Consider the following 22,011-nt stretch of genomic DNA (forward strand, 5'->3'; position numbering starts at 1 on the left):
GCAAATATTATGCCTTTTATTTTTTTTTGAGATGGAGTCTCACTCTGTCACCCAGGCTATAGTGCAGTGGTGTGATCTTGGCTCACTGCATCCTCCCGCTCCTGGGTTCAGGCGATTCTCCTGCCCCAGCTTCCCAAGTAGCTGGGATTACAGGTGCATGCCACCATGCTAATTTTTGTACTTTTAGTAAAGACGGGGTTTATCCCTGTTGGCTAGACTGGTCTCAAACTCCTGACCTGAAGAGATCTGCCCACTTTGGCCTCCCAAAATGCTGCAATTACAGGCATGAGCCACTGCACTGAGCTACTATGCCATTTTATACAAAGGAATTGAGCATCCACAGAATTTGGTATCTATGGGAGATCCTAGAACCAATCCCCCTTTCCTCAGATACAGAGAGGGTTGCGTAACAACTTTGAGACTACTGGATCATTTAGAAACATTTTCTACACTCCAGACCCCTTCTAGAACCCTGAAACTTTGTCACTGCATTTACAAAGGACTGTTTAAAACACGTGTGAGACCTTGGAGAGCTGCACCGTCCAGTATGTGTGTGGCTGCTGAGTGCTTGCCAAGTGTCTGATCCAAATTGACATGTGCTGTAAGTGTAAAATATACATCAAATCTGGTACAGAAATAAAATAATTTTATATTAATTATTTGCAGAAATCACTAGAGTATTAAAATTAATTATACCTATTTCTTTATACATTTTAAATATTATTATTATTTTTTTTTTTTTGAGACGGAGTCTCGCTGTGTTGCCCAGGCTGGAGTGCAGTGGCCGGATCTCAGCTCACTGCAAGCTCCGCCTCCTGGGTTTACGCCATTCTCCTGCCTCAGCCTCCCGAGTAGCTGGGACTACAGGCGCCCACCACGTCGCCCGGCTAGTTTTTTTGTATTTTTTAGTAGAGACGGGGTTTCACTGTATTAGCCAGGATAGTCTCGATCTCCTGACCTCGTGATCCGCCCGTCTCGGCCTCCCAAAGTGCTGGGATTACAGGCTTGAGCCACCGTGCCCGGCCCATTTTAAATATTATTATAAAAAGATTTTAAATTATACATGTGGCTTATGTTGTATTGGGCACCATTGTTCCAGGACTCTGAAGCTTTGGTAATACAGGAACATTTACAAATGGACGGGGGAGGTTAAGCACATATGACTATCATCAACTGCATATTTTCCCAGGCTTCTTGCCTTTAGTTTATCAAGTAATCATTTTGAAATCACAGGGGTTGGTTTGGTTGTCATTAGCAAATTGGATTGCTACCTAAAAGCAACGTCTTTCTCCTCTCAGACTTGTTTTTATTTCATTAATTCTGCCATTGTACTAAATTGCTTAAGGAAACTCTTCTAGCCTCATCAAAAAGAAAAAGTGACCTCATGTGCGATGAACCCATCTTGTACATTTCAGATTGGTCAGATTCAGCCCATTCTCACTCATAGCAAATGAAAACAACAAATCAAAAAGCGATTTTGGCTCCTGGCATTAACTGAATGTGACTGCCCCTAGTTCTTGTTTTTGCTGGAGGCTGAGCTGTGAATGCAGAGGCTCAGCAAGCCCTGCACACACCCGGCTGGGTGGATCGGTCAGCCTGCCACCCTCCGACCACCCCAAGAGGCTGGGCCCAAGGATGCAGGTCCACTTCCTGGGCAGACTCGGGTTTGAAACTTGCCGGTGCTGAGCCATATCCCCCATATCGCGTGCCGCAATAGTCTAAACATTCATGTTCCCTGCAGAGTCCCCAACTCTGTGTAAGAAAATAACTCTGCAATACTTACTCAACACATGCAGCCTGGTATCAAAATGTCTGCCCTGTGTTTGTTTGCATTTTATTTTCTTGGTCTTAAGCCAGAACAAACTGTCAATAAGGAACATGTCTAAAGATTGGGGTATGTGTTGTGGGGAAAGGAAGCCCGGGAAGAAAGCATCTGGGCAGGTTTACTTTAAGCTAACAGAGGCTGATGTTTCTTGCTGACTGCTAACTCTTCAGGGCCACATACCTAGGGCTCCCCTGCTAAGCCCACACAGAGCTGGCCTCCAAGCCCAGTGACTAAGGGCATAAATCTGGTGATTTTGCAAAGAGAGAGGAATGTTTATAATCCATTAGTAACCCTTTGGAGAGAAGTAGATGGGAGCTAGTAAGGAAGGAAAATACTGCTGTCTCTCCCTCCTGCTTTTTTACACTGGAAAATAAAATCACTACATTGCCATTGGCTCTGGCTTTTGCTAGATAATCCATTCGTACATGCTCAGAACGCAGCCGCCCTGTATTGCATCAAGAGAAGAGCAGGCTGCTCCTCTTTCTTCTCTCAGAGATGCCAAGAGCTTGGCAGCCTCTGGAGAAACACCAAACAAGGTCCTTGGCTGCCTGGTGGCCAGACCTTCCCTCACTCCACAGTGCACACAGGCTGAAAGCTCCTAGCTCATGTCCACTCTTTCTTTTCAGGGCAAGCAGGGCCCCAAGGAGCCAGCCCCACACTGAACTGTTGGGGAGCAAAGCTGGAGCAGAGGTGGGATGCAAGGTACCAGCAGAGCCTGGAACCAAGCAGCAGCATCCAGGGCAACCCCTAGAGTGTCAAGTGAGGCCGACGGTGGGAGGGAGCTGGACAGGAAAGAACACAGGGATGAAGGACTAGGGCTGAGCACAGGGTCCCCAGACTCCAGAAAGGCAGCTGTAACTGGTGGATAGGGGAGAAACCAGCTGAGAAGCAGCTCCAAGCGCCTGGAACTGGGCTCCTGCTGTTTCTAAAGGGCAGGGAGCCCAGAGCCTGGGAGGAGGAAGGTGTTGAAGGGCTGAGACTGTTCAGACCTTGTGCATCCTCTCTGTTCCAGTTTCAGGCTGACAGCCACACACTAGGATTGCTAGGCACTCAGTAATAAAATAAAGTACTTAACTGTGTGCAGTGTAAGAAGAATGCAAACTCTTGCAGGAAAGAATTCTTGTTCACTAAAGGACAAAATTATGCTTTTAAATTTTCTCTGGCTAAAAATTTGCTCTATCACTCAAGCTGCTTTGAACTCAACCAAGCACAGTTCTAAAGAAAAAAGGCAAAATATTCATCCTAATTCAACCTTTTCCTTAGGTCACGCTGGTTGGTTTCTTGTCTAGATTTCTGTCTCCCCCTTGTCCAAAGGTATTTGCTATTTTTATATTATCACAATGTTTCTATATATGTGTGTGCTGATTTCTTCCCATAACATGCTAACATAAGCATGGATCTGTGTTTCTACATAGACTTCATGATCATCATATTTACTGATTTTAATGCCCTTTGAAATGTATATGTAATAATTTAGGTAACTGCCTACTGCTGGACATTCTAGAATTCTAACATGAACATTGTTGTATTTGTATTTTTCCTTCTATTGGGTTTCCTTAAGGTAGATTATTAAAAGAGAGATCAATGGGCCAAAGTTCTTACAAAGATAAAGTGATTTTTGTTTTGTGTGTTTTTTGATACATATTTCCACATTGCTTTCCAGTTAAAATCTGTAGCAACAAGTGTGGGTCTCTCAGATTTCATCACATCTTCAACAGCTTGGGGTGGGTTTGCTTTGGTTTTGTTTTGCTATTTTGCAAAATGGTAGAATCAGTGGAGTTTTTATCTTACATTTTTTTTAATTCTTATTGATAGCATTATGTGATATCATTATGTTCCATTCTCATAGTGAGTGACGTGGTCAAGCATACTTTAAAATAAAGGCAAATACTTTGAAGTAAAAGTATGTCTGTAATTTTGTTTGGCTGGGCTTTAAGCATCCTAAACTAAGAGCAAGCATTTAAAAAGTTTTCCATCTTTCCAAGCATTTAAATCTATTTTCCATTTCAGATTGCTCTTTTATATAGCAATTTCCATTTTTCTCTGCCATATATTTTATTAAAAATTTAAATATATTTAAACCATCACATTTCATGAAAGAGAAAAGCACAACTTTAGTAAAGTGCATTCAAATAATTAAAGTCCGTGGCAAAAGTAATAGGGAAGACAGTCATGCACCTCTTGTGGTCCTTATTAATGGGTCCACATGCACACACATCTCCAACCAGCCCCCTTTGTGTAGCTTGTCAGAGGACATTAGCTGAGACTAATCTGGAAGCCACTTCCTGGCTCCCAAATGGACATAGTCACCAAATAAGAAAGACTCATTTATCAGAATAAAAACTTTGCTACGTGAGGGTTGTGCAAAGCTTATTTCATGCATCATTATCTGGGCCTGATTAGCAATGATGGAAATTGGTCCTCAATTTTTAACAATCAGCGGAAAACAAACCTTCAGCTTTCACTGAAGATAGACAATTGCCATAGACATGTCTCTGTATTTTCTGCACAATAGGAAAATAGAGGCAAGAGCCCTTGCAAAGACAGTTTTTAAATTGTTTTGGCAGCAGTTGTCTCACAGATGCCATTGTCCCTGTGACGCAAATAAAGCCAGATCCGGCTCTCTGAGCAGACGGGTTGACATCTTCCTGGCTGCCCCGTGCCACAGGGGCCACATTATTATGTGTTGTGGCCCCAGATGCAGCTGGTCATTCCTGGGCTTTGGGGCAGGAGGCCTGGTTCTGGATGCCCGTGTGACCTGGGCAGCTCTGTTTCATCTCTGTACCACAGTGACAGCAACACTACCTACCTGAAAAACTGTCTGTGAGGGTTATAAGAAGATAATTGGTGCAAAAGAGCTGTGTTCGGGGGCTGGCACAAAGGCATGCAGGCAGGCCTCACGCTGCTAGGAGCTTCCTCCTGTTGAGTCTGAGAGGGGACCTTGGGAAGGGGCTTGCAGGGTCAAGGGTGGAGCGGTTATTCCTGTTACTGTTGCTGTGAGGTTTCTTGGCCATCCTCATTATCTTTATGTCCCAGTTCAAGATCCCAGGGAGTACAGCTCTTCAATGGGCATTATCAAGCCCCCAAGCCCTGCCCCTGCAAGTGGCATTATCAGGCTCCCTGTCACCCACCCAGGGTAGAAATTAAGCCAAAGTAAACATAGAGTCTGTAAAAGTCATTTATAGTCGGGCAGTGAAATTTCTCGTTTTCTGAGTATGGCAGGGTGGGCCACTGCTAGGGGGGACACAAATGGAGGCTGAGCTTATGAAGTTGGTGGGACTTCTGGGAACCCTCCTCCATGCAGCCCTGCACAACCCTCCCCATGGGCCTCCTAACAGCAGGCAGATCCTGCGCCAGAGGTATGTAGCCTTTATCACTGGGACCTCGAACGATGCTGCACTCAAATCCCCAAGTGCCGAGGAACAGCCAGGCTGTGCAGTGTCAAGGTGAGGTGGACCAGCCCCCAGCCACGTGCACATACTTGGCCTCCAGATGGCTTCATTCCTTCTTGCCAGGTGCCAGGTGCAGGGAACTTGCTGTAGTGCGAGGCAGAGATGCAAGCAAATCCTGGATCACATGAACCTGTCTTTTGTGCAATGGAATTAAAACTTTGACTTCAGTCTGCAGAGTGAATGAAAGCTGTGTGTGGTTTGGTTACTTTTAACACTTTGGGGCCACACACACACCATATATCACATGCACACCACATGCAAGACATATACTCCACACATGCACACATGGCACCTGCATCCCACACACACCTGTGCACACGCACGGGGGACACACACACCCATGAACAATCTGCGTCTCCGTAGTTCTGAGGACAGCAGCAGTACAGTGAGTATGTGACTGCTTGAATTTGAGTGTGAGCTGTTCTATCCTCAGATATTCCTGGAAAGGAGTACATTAAATCAATAGTAAGAGAAATGAGTACTCCTTTCTCTTTGGTCTTCCCCAGAACTGAAAAAGCTGCCACAGCCTCAAATGATGAAGAAGACCTATTAATTACTGGACAGTTCCATAAAACCCTTGCAGAACTTGATGAAGACCTGGAAGGTAAGAACCACCTGATCTACTACTTTGATATTATGCTGCATGAAAGTAGGTGCCAACAGTAACTTCCTCTGAGCATACTTTGATGTATCTACGTGAGGAAATGGCCTTCAGAAGGAATTCCAGTCCAGTTTGGTGAAAGCCTGGATGTGAGGCACACACAGTTTTCCAGTAGACTGCTTTTTATCTGGGCCGCCAAGCAGTACCTGGAAACATCCAGACAGCTGCTTACAGTGTGCTCTGAATAATACTAATTCTGCGCATTAAAAAGTATGCTGCACATGCTAAAGAATAAAAAGGGTGGTGCAAAAGATAAACAGATTTCCTCATTAAGACTTCTCTTGATTTGCTAATATATGGCATCTCAATGAGAAATAGCCTTTTGACCACAATGAAGCCATTTATAATGGAGCATCTCATGGCACTGCTATTATATTGATATATTTTGGGGAAATAATACTGGAAGGCCAAAGCAGATGGCAAATAATTGCAGTAAACAGCTAGGGAATCTTTCAAACAAAGCAGCTATGTTATTTTCTCCAAGGCATATGTTGAAAATAAACTAAAAATTAGATATTTATCATGCCTTAAAAAGAGAGAGAAGATAACAGACTGCAAAACTGACGGGTTGTTTTTGTCTGACTCACTTTTCAGTTTCCTGTCCTGAGAATGTATAGCTGACAGAGCTAAAAATCTGAATCAGCCATAGTGTGTCCCGCAGGTTCTGACCCCATGACCATTGCATCGTTTGGTGCTTGGAAGAGCAATGGTAATTCTGAGATACTCAAGACTTAGTCATCTGCTTCCTTAAGAAGTTAAAGCTAGAGCCCGTGGTCCTCTGGATTCTGTTGTGCTTCTAGTGGACATGAGAAACATGGAGGTCAAAACCCAAAACTCACTTTCATGTTTCTATGTTGAGATAGTTTTTCCAGAGGCTTGGATCTAGAAATCGATTTTTTTTTTTTTTTTTTTTTTTTTTTTGAGACGGAGTCTCGCTCTGTTGCCCAGGAGTGAAGGATGTTGGCAGCACGTTGTAACTGAATACCTTGCCTTGAAACATCATGGATCTGCAAACAGCTGTGTTGAGTAATGAAAGTTGAGATTCTGGCCCCAGGCATATTATGTAGATTACAAACCCAAATAACATTTTAAAACGTACGTAAATAATGTATTCAACAGTAACCTCAGGGAAATCAAAGTCATGGCTGCAATTACACTAAGTAATTGGCGTGGGAAACCTCTGTGATTTGTGTTTGTCCCTCTTTGCAGAAATGGAAGACAGCTATGAAACCGACACCAGCTCCCTTACCAGCTCCATCCATGGTACATCCAACCACTGCCCACAGGATGCCATGGTCCCTCACGGCGACACAGATGCAATCCCAGTAACATTCATAGGGGAAGTTTCAGATGATCCTGTGGATTCGGGGTTGTTTTCCAATAGAAACAACAATGCTGGGTCTTTCAACTCGGAGGGTGTTACCAGCAGGAGAGCCTCCCTGGCGCCACTTCAGGCTGAGCACAGCCAGCCCCCTGGAAAGGCAAGGGAGGAAGTACCTGCCCTGCACCCCGCTTCCCATGACATGGGAAAAGGAATCCGTGTGGCCTTATCCAACATCTGTAAAGACGGAAATCTAATGGAAACAGCGCCCAGGGTGACTTCTTGTGCTTCGAATCTTCACACAGACAACCTAAATGCAAAAGTGAAAGACAAAGTGCATGGCTGTGCTGACGGGGAAAGGACTCAGGCCACAGAGAGAGTGAATTCCCAACCAGTGAATGAAAAGGAGGGCAATGATAAAAACGCTGCCCTGGCACCAGCGTCATGGCACCAACGAGGCCAAAACCCAGGGAGAAGCTACAGACTGAAGCACGGCCTCACAACATATAAAATCATTCCTCCAAAGTCAGAGATGCGATGTTACGACAGAGACGTGTCCCTCTCCACCGGCGCCATTAAGATTGACGAGCTGGGGAACTTGGTGAATCCCCACACCACCGGCATCAGGATCATTTCCCTGTCTTCGTCTGTGCCTGAAGCAGAATCTCAGCCCATTGGGAAAGTCAAAGAGTTCTGGAGGTGCAACTCTGTGGAAAAGCACCTGGGTCGGCCCTCGGAGAACTCTGCCAGGGGACCCTCCTCCCCGCCTGTGCGCACCCAGACGCAGCATCCAGAGAGCAGACACCAAGCAGACCCCAAGCCAATATTGCCCCAGGAGCAGTCTGCCCACCATGAGGGCCGGAACCCCCTCGAGGAGGGGAGAAGCCAGCCCCCCACCATGGGCATGCGTCACGTGAAGGTGCCAGCAGCTCACAACACAGAAGTCACATTTCTCAAGCCTCAGAGAAGAACATCCAGCCAGTATGTGGCCTCTGCCATTGCCAAGCGCATAGGACCCCCGAAAGTCCATGCTGACGTGGTAAGGCCGCACGGCCATGCCGAGAAGGGTTATGCAGGCAGGGTGCCAGTGCTGGCTGCACCACCTGTAACTGTGAAAGATGACAGGACCTCCAGCCCACACTCAGAGACACAAGGTTGGAAGGACGGTGCCCAGCGGCCCTGTGTCACTCCTCCTGACAACCATGGGGAAGACTCAGCAGTGGGAGCCCCTCCTAGCAGGGAGGTCAGCAGCCCACACAGGAAGTTGTATACTCAGGATGGACCTGCTGCTATCCACAGAAGCTCCTGTTTTTCACTGGTTCCGTCTTCCCAGAGGGATGGTGTTTCTGTGGGACAGAGCTGTGGTTTCAGTGGAAAGCAAAGCACAAGTCACCAGGAGGCCAACTCAGCATCTGAACCCAGACACGCACCTGATGGTACAGACCCACCCCCTCCACACATGTCCAATGCCCAGGCCTGCAGCAGGGAGCTGGCCAATGGCTCTGTGCATGCCCCAGGCCGCGGCAAGCCTTCCCATCCTCCAGAAGGGTCTGGCACAGAAAGCCACATTCTCCTAGAAAGAGAGGAAAAGCCCAGTATGTTCTCTACAGATGGAAATGAAACAGACAGTATTTGGTCACCTAGTATTTTTGGGCCGAAGAAAAAATTCAAACCTGTTGTCCAGAGACCAGTCCCAAAAGACACATCCCTGCACTCTGCCCTGATGGAAGCCATCCACTCTGCAGGAGGGAAGGACAGGCTACGCAAGGTGAGGATGGCAGCCTCCAGGGCAGGCTGCGGAGAGGTCTTGGGCAGGCCTTCCACACCTGCCCACTTCAGTGCACGGGTCTCAGTCTCAGAATAAAGCGGAGGAGAGAGAGAGACGGGATGAGGATAACACTGAGGCTTACCACACAGGTGTCATTTTAACTAGAATTCCCTGCCTCCAGATATTTGTACTGAACTACTAAAGGGACAAAATGGATGGGTGTGAGACTAGTCCACACTGACTTCAGGCCCCTGGCTGCCCCATGGGAAAGGTAACAGCCGGTGATGTCCATCTACAGGGCCAGAGGAGTGGAGAGGCCAGGGGCAGGACCATCTGTATGCTCATCCTTGAACAATGGAACGGGGGAGAAAGTTCAGGCAGGGCCACTTCTTTCCCATATGCATTTGTAGCAGCGGCAAACTGTCATTCTTCAGTAACACAGGAGTAATTTTAGGACACGACTTGCCCACTGTCTAGGCACTTAACATACCACAAGTATTATCTCATTTGCATGCTACACCAATGCTGATAATAAGGAGATACTTCTTCCATTTTGCAGATGAGGAAACTGAGGCACAGTGAGGCCAAGGGGCCTAGTCCAAAGTCAGGCACTAGCTAGTGGGGGCCATGGATTCTCTTCTGGGTCTGCAAGATGTAAACACACACATCAGCTCTGGAACGCTAGGATGAATAACAGGAATGATCTGCCATTCAGAGGCAGTTTGAAACTACCCCAGATACGCAGCCTTTGATTCTTATGTGTGCCTTCTCATAGACAGGGGTATAAAACTGACCCTATAGGTCTCAGCTGACATAAGTGGATTTTCTCTCTTTTTTTTTTTCCCTGAGACAGAGTCTCACTCTGTGGCCCAGGCTGGAGTGCAGTGGCACGATCGTGGCTCACTGCAACCTCCACCTCCTGGGTTCAAACAATTCTCCTGCCTCAGCCTCCCAAGTAGATGGGATTACAGGCATGAGCCACCGTGCCTGTCCCATGAGTGGGTTTTCTCATGAGCTGCCTTACAGTTCGCATTTCTCCATGTTCTCAGTGAAATATGTGACACTGTTAATATTCTAGACAGCAGAACACACCGGGGAGGGCAGGCCAGTGAAACTGTCCTACGCGGAGGCAGAGGGCGAGCGATCTGCACTGCTGGCAGCTATCCGCGGGCACAGCGGCACCTGCAGCCTGAGGAAGGTAAGAGGTGAAGGGCCTTCCATGGTGCCAGGAGGTCAAACCCACTCACCCCTTCTCCCCAGGCACCTGGGTGGTGGCTCCAGAAGCTTCTGTTCTTCTGAGTGGATAGTGAACCATCCGTCTTTAGAGTGGCCAACCCAGCCTGCCTGAGACACTGGAGTGGAAACCCTGCTCCAGGAGCCTGGGGCAGCCATGGCAAGGAGCAGTGAGAGCTTCTAGACACTCTCTCAGCCTGTGCTGAAGCACAATTCCTTCCTGTGCCTAGAACTGAGTCACTTGGACACCTGGCATGGCTTCCAGGCTTCACTAACTGGACAAACAGAACTGAAGCCACTGCACACCCTGAAAAAAGTTGTTGCATGAATATAGCGCTGGTTTTTGCCCAACCTTGGGAGCCAATATGGACTTGAGTTTAGGGCAGAATGGTCTCGTCTTAGTTTCCAGGCACAGAAATTGAGGGAAAATGCTACTTGTACATCACTCATTAGGTTCTGAGTGCATATCTTGCCCCCATTAATGGGTTGGATATATGTGTCCAGCCTCTATGTCTATTCTTATATGTCAAGAAAAGTCATGAGGTCAGAGAGTTCTCAGTAAGGCAGGACTGCCAACTTCTGGTCTCTGGGGTCAGTTGCTTGGCTGCCGACAGAGCATGGGGGCAGATGTCTCAGCCATGAAGTGGACAAACTTCCTGGGATTATTGCAAAAGAACTATCTCAGGTCCAAGGGTAAGATAATCAGCCGTGTGCTGCTCTCTCAGAACCTTTGGGGACGGTGTCACTGCCTTAGTCTGTTTGGGCTGCTATACCAGAATCCGACAGACTGGGTGGCTTATAAATGACAGAATTTTACTGCTCACAGTTCTGGAGGCTCAAAGTCTTAAGATCAAGGCAGCAGCAGATTCAGTATCTTGTGAGGGCCCACGTTCTGGTTCATAGACAGTGCCTTCTTTCTGCGTCCTCATGTAGTAGCAGGGCTGAGAGATCTCCCTGGAGCCTTTTTTGTGTAAGAGCGCTAATCCTATTCATGAGGGCTCCACTTCATGACCTAGCCACCCCCGGTCCTCCTCTCCTCATGCCACTACCTTGGGCGTTGGGATTTCACACCTGAATTTTGGGAGACATTCACTCTATAGTAGTCATTTAATCATCTCATTGCCAGGTGGCATCCTCTGCCTCTGAGGAGCTCCGGAGCTTCCGAGATGCTGCGCGCTCTGCACAGGGCTCGGAAAGTCCTCTGCTAGAAGATCTTGGCCTTCCGCCCCCTCCAGCCGTGCCCCCACCACCTCCTCCACCCTCCCAGGCTCTCTCTGCACCAAGGACGGCCTCCAGGTCCAGCACAGACACCCCCAGCAACACCATGGACGCAAGGCAAGCCTTGATGGACGCCATCCGCTCCGGCACAGGGGCTGCGAGACTGAGAAAGGTGACGGCAACTGTGCGTGTGCATTTCTGTGGGGCCAGAGGGATGGAGGTGTGGCTCAGATCCAGGGACACACTTGCCTGTGGGCAGGAGCCGTGGGGCGGTCACATGGGAGTGGGGTGGGAGAGAGCCGGCGTTGCTGTGTCGCTCACATGTACTGACCAGAGTGGCAGATGAAGGCTCCCGTCCGCGGGTGAGGAAGTCGGCCTCCTGCATGGTAGGTGCCGGCTCCAGTCCTCAGTTCCTTGGTGACGGTGACAAGTGGAATCTAAACCCCACTGTAACCCCAGCGCAGTCCCACCCTAACCCACAGTTTCTACTGGTCCATAGAGAGGATGGAATGTCATCCATTTGGGGCCCCACAGAGCACACATCACAAATTCATGGCCCTCAGCCTGCATGGAAGCCTCCAGCCTTATTCATTCATTCATTCGTTCATTCATTCACTCACTCACTCACTCATACATGCTTGCATTCCAGCCTAATGTTGGACAGTTATGGAATCTGAAGTCCCTTGGGCAGAGCATGCACTTTCTGGATCTCCCCGGCTTTCTCCCCAGCTTCTCACAGTTTGGTCTTGTGCTGGTCTGCACATTACTGCCCACCTGGCCCCTGCAATAGAATTCCCAGATTAAAGGGCTGCTTGGGCCAGATGGCTTCTGAGACCTGTTTCAATTCTGATGTGATTCAGTAGATGGACTGACCCTCCGTCCCTGCCCATTCCTAGTGAGTGTGGGGAGTTATGCCAATCACTGGGAGGCTGGAAAAAGATTTTACTTTCTGAGTGATTATTTCCAGATCCTAAGCTTATGTTTTCACTTGTATCCAAGGGGTTAGTGCTAAAGATTATCCTCACTTTCTATATAAAGTAGGCCAGGCTCAGAGGAGTGAGTCGCTTGGCTTGGTCACACAGGGCCTGGACTTAGATGTGGATCAGTTTGGGCACAAGAAGTGCTCATCCCCAGGTCACAAGCTATGTGCTCTGTAGAGAGCAGGTAACCCCGGAGACTCTGGGTAAGCCACTCTCACGTAGGACTGCTGGCACCATGGAGAAGAGAGACAGCTGTCCAGATCTCCCACTCAGAAGCCTCGGGGCACTGAGAACAGAGGAGGCCTCACACCCCGCAGGCAGCCCTACTGTGAAAGGTACTGCCTCGAGGGATGGGTCTCCGTGGACACCCAGAGGTCACAACTTTGTTTCCCTGTGCAAGAACAGCCTGAGCACCCACTGATTCAGCGGCTCTGTGCGCTCCCCAGGGGCTATTTGTGATGGCTCTCGGGTCAGCTCCCCAGAGCTTGTCCCAGTGTGAGGGTGAGGCATTCATAACTGTGTGATGTGGCCCTGAGACCTCAGCCAGCAAAGATGCTAGCCACTCGTCACTGAATGCACAGCCCACCCACAGATACTGGGGAGAAAAATCTCCTTACCCAGATGGCAAGGGATGTGGCAAGTTTTATGCCATCTCCTCAGGATGGGGGGCAATTAAAAATTACTTAAGGCTCTTTGGTTTTCTTTATGCTTTTTTATTCCTATGGAATTTATGTGTTGATGAATGTAAGTACTTATGTAAAATGAGGGAAAAGTGAAGAAATTGGGGTGAATGGCTAAATAGGGGTCATAAAAATGAGCACAAATTCTGTTGAAGATGGCTCTTGAGGTGCAGCTCCGAGGCATCCTCTCTGCCCCACACACATGACAGCCACCGATTTCAAGGGCTGGTCATTGGAAGGCTCTCTGGAGGAGTCTGAAGCTGTGCGGCTGGGATCAGCTCTGTCACTCTACTGATCCCAGGGTACGTTTCTGAGCTTCTAAAACTGTTTCTCAATGTAAGTCCACAGGACATCTGCATCTTGAATCCTATTTTTCAGCCTACAAATCTGCAATTTTCCAATGCTTTCCAAGTCACTGTACATTGAGGTTGGAGACAATTGTCTATCTCATTTGAGCCTTTCATGCGTTTTGAATTGCACTGACTAGGATCCCGTGAAGGCCATGACCGCACACTGTACTCACTGCTTTATAAAATTCATCTCAGTGACTGGTTTCTGCATCTTTCTCTTTTACCCTATCCATCTTGTGCAGAGTCATGAAGGGCCTGGGGCCCTGAGAAGCTGAAAGCTGGCCCAGGGTCCACAGCCAGCAAGTGGAGGAGATAAATTTAACACTAGGACTTTTGGCTTCTGAGAATGCGTTCTTCTGCCTTACAGAAAGGAAAAAAAAATAAGTTTGGGACTAGCCCGAAAGAACAGAGGAAGCTGTGCTGTGAGACAGAAAACGAGGAGAAATGCACAGCCACGGAGAGAGAGAGGCCAGGCCTGGACGAGGCCGTGGGCGTTGGTGCCGCGCGAGGCCCAGGCATGCTTGGAGGGAAAGGTCACCGCAGCTATAAAGTGCTGGCCAGGGCAGGAGCCGGGCTTGTGTTTCTCGCACAGTCTCAGCCATCTGTCAGCTGCTTCAAAGGGCATTCAAAAGTCCGGGTTTTGATTGTTTCTTGGATTAGTCCGAGTCGTGTGGTCTGCCTTATCCACCCTGGAAAGTTATAGGCAATTCATATTTATGTGGTATTTCTGAGGTTTTGATGCCCCGCGCCATTTACAAGATGCTCCCGGGCTGAAAGCTGGGCCCTGAGTTCCTCGGCTGAGTCCTGCGCTGGAAACAACGTTCCCCTCAGTCTCATTATTACTACCGTGCCCGGTGATCCCAGAGCCTTCCTGCAATTGACTCTTTATCACAGAACCACAAAAAAATCCGCTGAAGAAAGCCTGCCCTAGGAGGACAGGAATTGGGTGATGGACCTGCCCTCCTGGCCTCTGTTCGGCATTCATCAGGGAGACTCAGGTGCAGGGGGCCAAGGTGGCCTCACCTGGACCAATGATTCATTCTCTTGAAGGCATTAACCAACTGCATTTCCTAGCAGTTTGCCCTGTCTGCTCATTTGTGTTGAGAGTAGATCTGTGGTCACAGGAAACTGCGATTCGGGAAATGAATTACAATTTTTTTAACAAGCCTGGTTAGATGACAGTTTTCTGCTATGCATGGATCCTGGAGGTTATATTGTCTTTGTAGTAAATACACTTTGGTGTATGGTATGGCATGGAAACATCAAATTATATGGACTTTGCCTCTTATGATTTAGTTTTATTTCACCTTTTGGACTTTTAAAGCTATGCTGATTGGGCATAGTGGCTCACACCTGTAATCCCAGCACTTTGGGAGGCTGAGGCGAGAGAATTGCTTAAAGCTAGGAGTTTGATACCAGTCTGGGCAACATAACAAGACCCCCATCTCTACAAAATATAGAAATGAGCCAGGTGTGGTGGCACGGGCCTGTCGTTCCAGCTCCTTGGGAGGTGAAGGTATGAGGATTTCTGAGCCCAGGAGTTCAAGACTATAGTGAGCTATGATCATACCACTGAACTTGTATCAGCCTGGGTGACAGAGCAAGATCCTTTCTCTTTAAAAAATAATAAATGAAATTTTTTTAAAAAAGAAAAATGGTAAAAGCTATGCTAACCTTGAGGAAAATACAGTAAATTCAGGGGCTCCCACTGTGTGCAGTGTTCATCGGTTCTCCATAGGTTCTCAGTAGATGTAGAGTTTCCTGGGTCTTCTTTTGGGTGTTCAGCGAGGGCTCCAGAATAGCATTGCTGGGAGCACATCCCGGAATGGAGGGGTGTCCCTGGCTTTCCCAGCGCTGCAGTGCATGAATCTGCAGGCTCTCCTCCTCCCCATAGCAGTGCAGCCTCCTCCTTTTAATGAGGGTGCCCAGCTATGCTGGGAAGGTATTCTGGGGCAGTCGCAGGCAAACTGGGTGATTGGTCACCCAACCTGTAATACACAAGTTTCACGTTGGCAGTAATGCTGCCCATGATCAAATACAAAAGGGTAAATTTGATGTAGGAGGAATAATTACCTTAAGAGTGACTTTGCCATTTTTCAAGGCAATTGAAATTGCGTTTGTCTTCATGGTGTGAATCCAGTAATGTCTCTGCCTCTGTATTTGTGGCTGCCAGAGAAACTTCCAGCTGTGTTTCTCCTCCAGCTCCCAATAAGAGCATTTGCAGCTCGGCTGCATGTGTACCCACTTTCTCAGTGGAACACCCACTCCTCCTGAAGGCAGTGTTCAGATCTGCCCCTACCCCACCCCACACTCAGTACTTGCTTCCACTCAGCCCTGCGTTCATATTAAAGGCAAAGCTGTATGCGTCTGACTGTCTTTGTCGATCTGTTTTAAATGCATTATTTCAGAAGGCCTGGAATGTACAACAAGCACCCTCCTAATCCATGTGTATATTTAAAACATTCATGTCTAGTGCTTCATTCCACAAGCATTTCCGGAGAACCTACCAGGGTCCGGGCACTGTCGGAGCTGCTTGTGATAGACGAAAGAAGCATCATCTGTGCCCTCAGGAGCTCTCAGCCAGAGGAAGGGGGCGGGGACGCGGAGTCTTTTCTTGACCTTAGAAACTTTTCAAAAGAAGCTGGGACAGGCTAATCCCGATGACTTGTGGATCTTTCCTCCCAGGAGGGCAGCAGGGCAAGCATCTACCCCAACACCTTCTTGGAAGTCAAGGTCGTAGCTCCCCTTTGACAGGTGCAAAAATGGGGCACAGACATCATAAGTGACTTCTCCCAGCCCTTCCGTAGGTCCTGCTGCTGCTGGGCCCAGACACCTTATCAGCTCCTGGCTGCTTTGGGAAACGTCCCATTGAACTGAGTTCCAGTCTCTTGTCTGGGCCCTCAGGTGCCTGTTTTCCCATGGCAGGATTAATTGATGCGGGCCACACGCGTCATGACACTTGGCCTTGACCACAGACCTTGTGAGAAATGATTAGACATGTAACAGTAACAGGAGGCCCCAAACCAGGAAAGAGAAAAAACACAGCAACTCTCCTTTCGTCTAAGCCCCAGGTCCTCACATGTGCGTTGGAGAACTCCAACTTGCTGTGACTAGGGAATAGCAGTTTCTATCAGTAGGTGAATGCGACCCAAAGTACAGTTGCATCACCCCTGGGTTTGGTTGCTCCTAATGTAAACCTGTGGTATGCTTTGGTTAATGTGAAATTGTCCTGAGACCCAGGGGTCAGTTCTGTCTTTGCAGACTCTTTGCGTGTGACTGTTCTGCTTGTTGCAGCTCTACTGAGTCAGCTGCCTCTTCTGCAAGTAGAATGGGGAGGAACTTGTTGGGAGAAGCACACCTACCGCAGTGACCACCCTCAGGGCCAGCAAATGCTGTTCTCCACTCCTCCAGAGCTGTTCCCCACATTTGACCAGCTCATTCCTGACTTATCCCTTTGTTCCTTGATTAATCTCACATCTTCAGAAAGAAAGCCTCCCTCAGTCTAGATTAGGTTCCCAATACAGCATCCCATAATTTTTCCTTCATAATGCAAACCACAGCTCTAATTTCGCTAGCAATTGGTGTGGCTTTTGTTGCATGCTTGCCTCTCCTTCCACATCATGAGTCCCATGAGTCTTGCCCATCATATCACGTGATGGAAGGGCAGACACGCTCCCTGGTGCCTCCTTGATAAGGACACCAATCCCTTCATGAGGTTCAACCCCCATGACCTCATCAAATTCCAGAGTCCCACCTCCTAATACCACTATCTTGGAGGTTAGGATTTCAGCACGGGAATTTGGGAGCACACAAGCATTCAGACTGTAACACTCCCCCTATTAATAAGTGGGGCCCTCAGGAAGCATCTGGCTAAGTGGAACACTGTGTTTGTACAAGTAGATCAGAGGTGTCTAATCTTTTGGCTTCTCTAGGCCACACTGGAAGACAAATTGTGTTGTACAACATATAAAATACACTAACGATAGCTGATGACCTTTAAAAAAATTGCAAAACAAATCTTATATATATGTGTCTGTGTGTGTGTGTGTGTGTGTGTGTATAGTTTTTGAGATGGAGTTTATCTCTTGTTGCCCAGGCTGGAGTGCAGTGGCACTCACCGCAACCTCCACCTCCCGGGTTCAAGCTATTCTCCTGCCTCAGCCTTCTGAGTAGCTGGGATCACAGGCATGCGCCACCACGCCCAGCTAATTTTTTATTTTTAGTAGGGATGGGGTTTCTCCATGTTGGTCAGGCTGGTTTTGAACTCCCAACCTCAGGTGATCCGCCCGCCTCGGCCTCCCAAAGCGCTGGGATTTCGGGTGTGAGCCACCGCGCCCGCCCTCATAATGTTTTAAGAAAGTTGATGAATTTGTGTTGGGATACATTTAAAGTGGTCCCAGGCCATAGGTTGGACAGGCTTGAAATAGATGTTAAATCCCTGCCATGGGAGTTCAGGAAGAGGGCCCGAGGGAACCTAGAGAAGAGAGGGATATGGAGGAGCATCGGGAAAAGGGCAAGTGCGCCCAGTGTCAGACAGACCCGAGTTGTGTCGACTCTCCCAGTTCTTCTGGGCCTTGGGGCTTCACTTCCTCATCTGTAAGACTGATGCAAGGGAGGCGTGAGAGAGCATGCACAGGGCAAGGTCTGCATCACCACCACTATCACTAGCACCACCACCACCACCACTACCATCATCACTACCATCACTGCCATCACCACCACGATTACCACCACCATCACCACCACCATGATTACCATCACCATCACCACCACAATTACCACCATCATCACTGCCACCACCACGATTACCATCACCACCATGATTACCACCACCATCACCACTGCCACCATGATTACCATCACCACCATCATCACCACCATTACCAGCACAATTACCACCATCACCACCACCACGATTACCACCATCACCACTGCCACCACCACCACAATTACCATCACCACCATCATCACCACCATCACCAGCACAATTACCACCATCACCACTGCCACCACCACCATCACCACCACGATTACCATCACCACCACGATTACCATCACCACCATCATCACCAACATCACCAGCACAATTACCACCATCACCACTGCCACCACCACCACCACCACAATTACCACCATCACCACTGCCACCACCATCACCACCACAATTATCACCACCGCCATCACCACCACCACCATCACGATTACCACCATCACCACTGCCACCACCACCACCACCACGATTACCATCACCACCATCACCAGCACAATAACCACCATCACCACCACCACCACAATTACCGTCACCACCATCACCAGCACAATTACCACCATCATCACTGCCACCACCACCACCACCACCACAATTACTATCACCACCATCACCAGCACAATTACCACCATCATCACTGCCACCACCACCACCACCACTACCACGATTACCACCACCATCACCACTGCCACCACCACCACCACAATTACCATCACCACCATCATCACTACCATCACCAGCACAATTACCACCATCATCACTGCCACCACCACCACCACAGTTACCACCACCATCACCACTGCCATCACCACCACCACGATTACCATCACCACCATGATTACCACCACCATCACCACTGCCACCACCATCACCACCACCAAGATTACCATCACCACCACGATAACCACCACCATCACCACTGCCACCACCATCACCACCACGATTACCATCACCACCACGATTACTACCACCATCACCACTGCCACCACCACCACCATTACCACCACGATTACCATCATCACCACGATTACTACCACCATCACCACTGCCACCACCACCATGATTACCACCACCATCACCACCACGATTACCACCACCATCACCACTGCCACCACCACCACCATCACCACCACGATTACCATCACCACCATGATTACTACCACCATCACCACTGCCACCACCATCACGATTACCATCACCACTGCCACCACCACCACCACCACGATTACCATCACCACCATCATCACCACCATCGCCACCACAATTACCATCATCACTGCCACCAGCACCACCATCACCACCACCACCACCACAATTACCATCATCACCACATGGAAAGTATCTAGAATACTTCCTGTGTGCTTACCATGTGCCAGGCGCCATTTCAAGCGTGACACAAGTCCACTGATTAAAACATCAGCTTAACCAAACAAGCAATTTATTATTGTCATTATTATGGGTATGTCTCCAGTATAAAGATGAAGAAACTGAAGTTATAGAGGGTAACTCGCCCCACATCAAATGTTAGTCACGATCCTCTCAGGCCCACCTGAGCAGAGGGCAAGTCTTCAGACGCACACCCACACAGCCCAAGAGGCAGTGTCTTCTGTCTGGACCAGAACCCCAGGGCCCACCTCCCAGTTCCCTTGACCTTGGGCCTCTGCATCCTGCTAGTCGTCCTTCCCTGGCAGCCTTTACGAGGAAACTGGAGCATGGAAGGTCTATGAGGACAGCCCTGATCACAGCCTCCTTTCTGCAGGTCAAAGGAATTGGGAGGGGGGTTCCAGGAGTACTGTTGCAAGAGTGGCTGTGCCCAGAGCTCTCTAGCACTGGAAGATCTGCATCCTGGGCTTATTGACAGATACCAAATAACTGTGAATCTCTCTTCCCTGCAGGTGCCCTTGCTCGTGTGAATGAACAGAGGCCAGAGAATTGCAGAAACCCACCTGTAAGATGCCCACAGGCATCACTCAAGGAGTCTGCATAGCCAGGAACATCAAGTTTTGGTGTTACTTTCTTGTCTACAGGCCAAAATGTGCGCAGTTGATTTTCGGTGTGTTCCTGTATAAACAGCTCGAAAGGAAAGGAGAAGATGCTGCGTTGCTGCGCAGCTCATGTGCCAAGGAAATGTGTTTTGCCTCTGAATATCTTAAGTTGCTAATAAATGATTCTTGTTGGCAGGTTAATGGGACTATAAATGCTGGAGCCCAACACTCACACTTAATTATATTTATGGGCAAAGTGAAAAGAATCATGCCTTAGACTGATTTTGGACCTTTGAGACTTTTACCACATGCAGATGGAGGAAACCACTTACTGATTTAAGATCTTTTGAATTTTAGAAAAAAATATATGAATCAGTTGGAACAATCTGAATGTGATATGCTCCATGATGCTGTGTGTTTTGGTAGTAAGGAAAAAAAAAAAAGAAAACATTGGGAAGCTTTTCAAAGGTAGCTTTGATAGGTAGTAAAACTACTGGATTCTTCTTCCTCAAATACTTGGGGCTAACACTTCACAGAGGGTCATAGTCCATGATCTGACCAATTGAGTTTTTTAAAATCAACTATTACCACTCAGAAAACAATCCTACGTGATCATGTGGCCAGGGCATGCCTGAGTCCTCCAAGGGTGGCGGGTGGCTGAGGTCACAACACCACTGGAGTGGATGGGAAGTGCCCCACATGGACATCTGTTCCCCAGGCTATGAAGTGACATAGGCCTCCTCCATGGTGTCTGTGTACAGAGCCTGGTAACTTCTCTAGGAGCCTTCTGGAATCCTGCAGAGGGTCAAGGAGCAGGGATGTTGGATGCCCGCCTATCACAGAGTTCAGATCAAAGTTGCACTGAGAGCATCACAGTTTTGGTTCAGACTTGACACGTTTGCCAACAGCTTGTTGGCTCCCTTTGTATGATATCGTGGTCTTCTCCTAGCACATGGTGCCCAGTCACCAATATTTGTAATGAGGTTTAACTACAGCAGTAGTTTTTCATATCTATATCTCTAAAACATTTTGTTATATTGAAAAAAAAACAGTAATAGAAATCAAGATGTGTTGATGAAATAAAATCTGTATCTGAGTGAGAAAACAAGTATGGTGAGGTCACTTGAATGTTTCACAGCGATCTCAGATCTGGGCCTCAGGTAGAATGGAAGCTGTTTTGCATTCACTGATGAACGTTGCTAAACTCTTGGTGAGGCATGAGCTGCCAGCCAATTGCTCTTCATCACAGCTGTCTACTACTTGTCTTTTAGTGCCACAAATAAAAGGAAAACAAATCTCAGCTGTTGTGTGAATTTCATACTACAGTCGGTTTGGATACCCCTTTTCCAGAATGGGAAGGACGGATTCATTTATTCAACCAACAATGTTTCCGGCTCCCTCCTGCACTCCTCCATTCCCTGGGTTACATGCAGTTGACAAACAGGCAGAAATCCCCACACTTGTGAAATTCGTGTTATGTTACTATGGAGGAGACAGATCATAGATGTGATATAAGTAAGCAAAATGTTGAGTATATTTAGATGCTGATAAGTATAAAGAAGAAAAACCATCAGGAAAGGGGGATGAAGGAGACAGGGTGATGAAGAAAGGCCCAGTGAGAAAGTAACCATTGAGTAAAAACCTGAAGGAAGTGAGGGAGCAAACTCCAGATGGACACATGACTGGCAGCGAGAAGAGTGAGTGCAAAGGCCCAGGGGCAGGACACTGCCTGGGTGTTAGGGGCACAAGGAGGCCACTGTCAGGAATGGG

The 22,011-nt window shown here is 48.1% G+C and overlaps 1 protein-coding gene across 15 annotated transcripts in view; it reads left to right on the forward strand.

Moving 5' to 3' along the window:
* The window catches only part of COBL (cordon-bleu WH2 repeat protein), a 300,001-nt gene extending 278,460 nt beyond the window's left edge, over positions 1-21,541 (forward strand). For 14 of the 15 annotated variants that reach the window (XR_012433198.1, XM_005549568.4, XM_005549573.4 and 11 more), the window contains 5 exons: positions 5,784-5,881; positions 7,148-9,027; positions 10,106-10,225; positions 11,387-11,650; positions 20,152-21,541. Coding sequence is in view for 14 of the 15 variants with exons in the window: in XM_005549568.4 (XP_005549625.3) it covers positions 5,784-5,881; positions 7,148-9,027; positions 10,106-10,225; positions 11,387-11,650; positions 20,152-20,169 (2,380 nt within the window). In the remaining variant the exon portion in view is untranslated. Of the gene's footprint in view, positions 1-5,783; positions 5,882-6,860; positions 6,965-7,147; positions 9,028-10,105; positions 10,226-11,386; positions 11,651-20,151 lie in introns of those variants that run through there. The other variant, XM_074036561.1, reaches the window with a different exon arrangement.
* Positions 21,542-22,011: the final 470 nt, after the last annotated feature.

This window comes from Macaca fascicularis, chromosome 3 (genome assembly GCF_037993035.2).
Source record: "Macaca fascicularis isolate 582-1 chromosome 3, T2T-MFA8v1.1".
Taxonomy (NCBI): domain Eukaryota; kingdom Metazoa; phylum Chordata; class Mammalia; order Primates; family Cercopithecidae; genus Macaca; species Macaca fascicularis.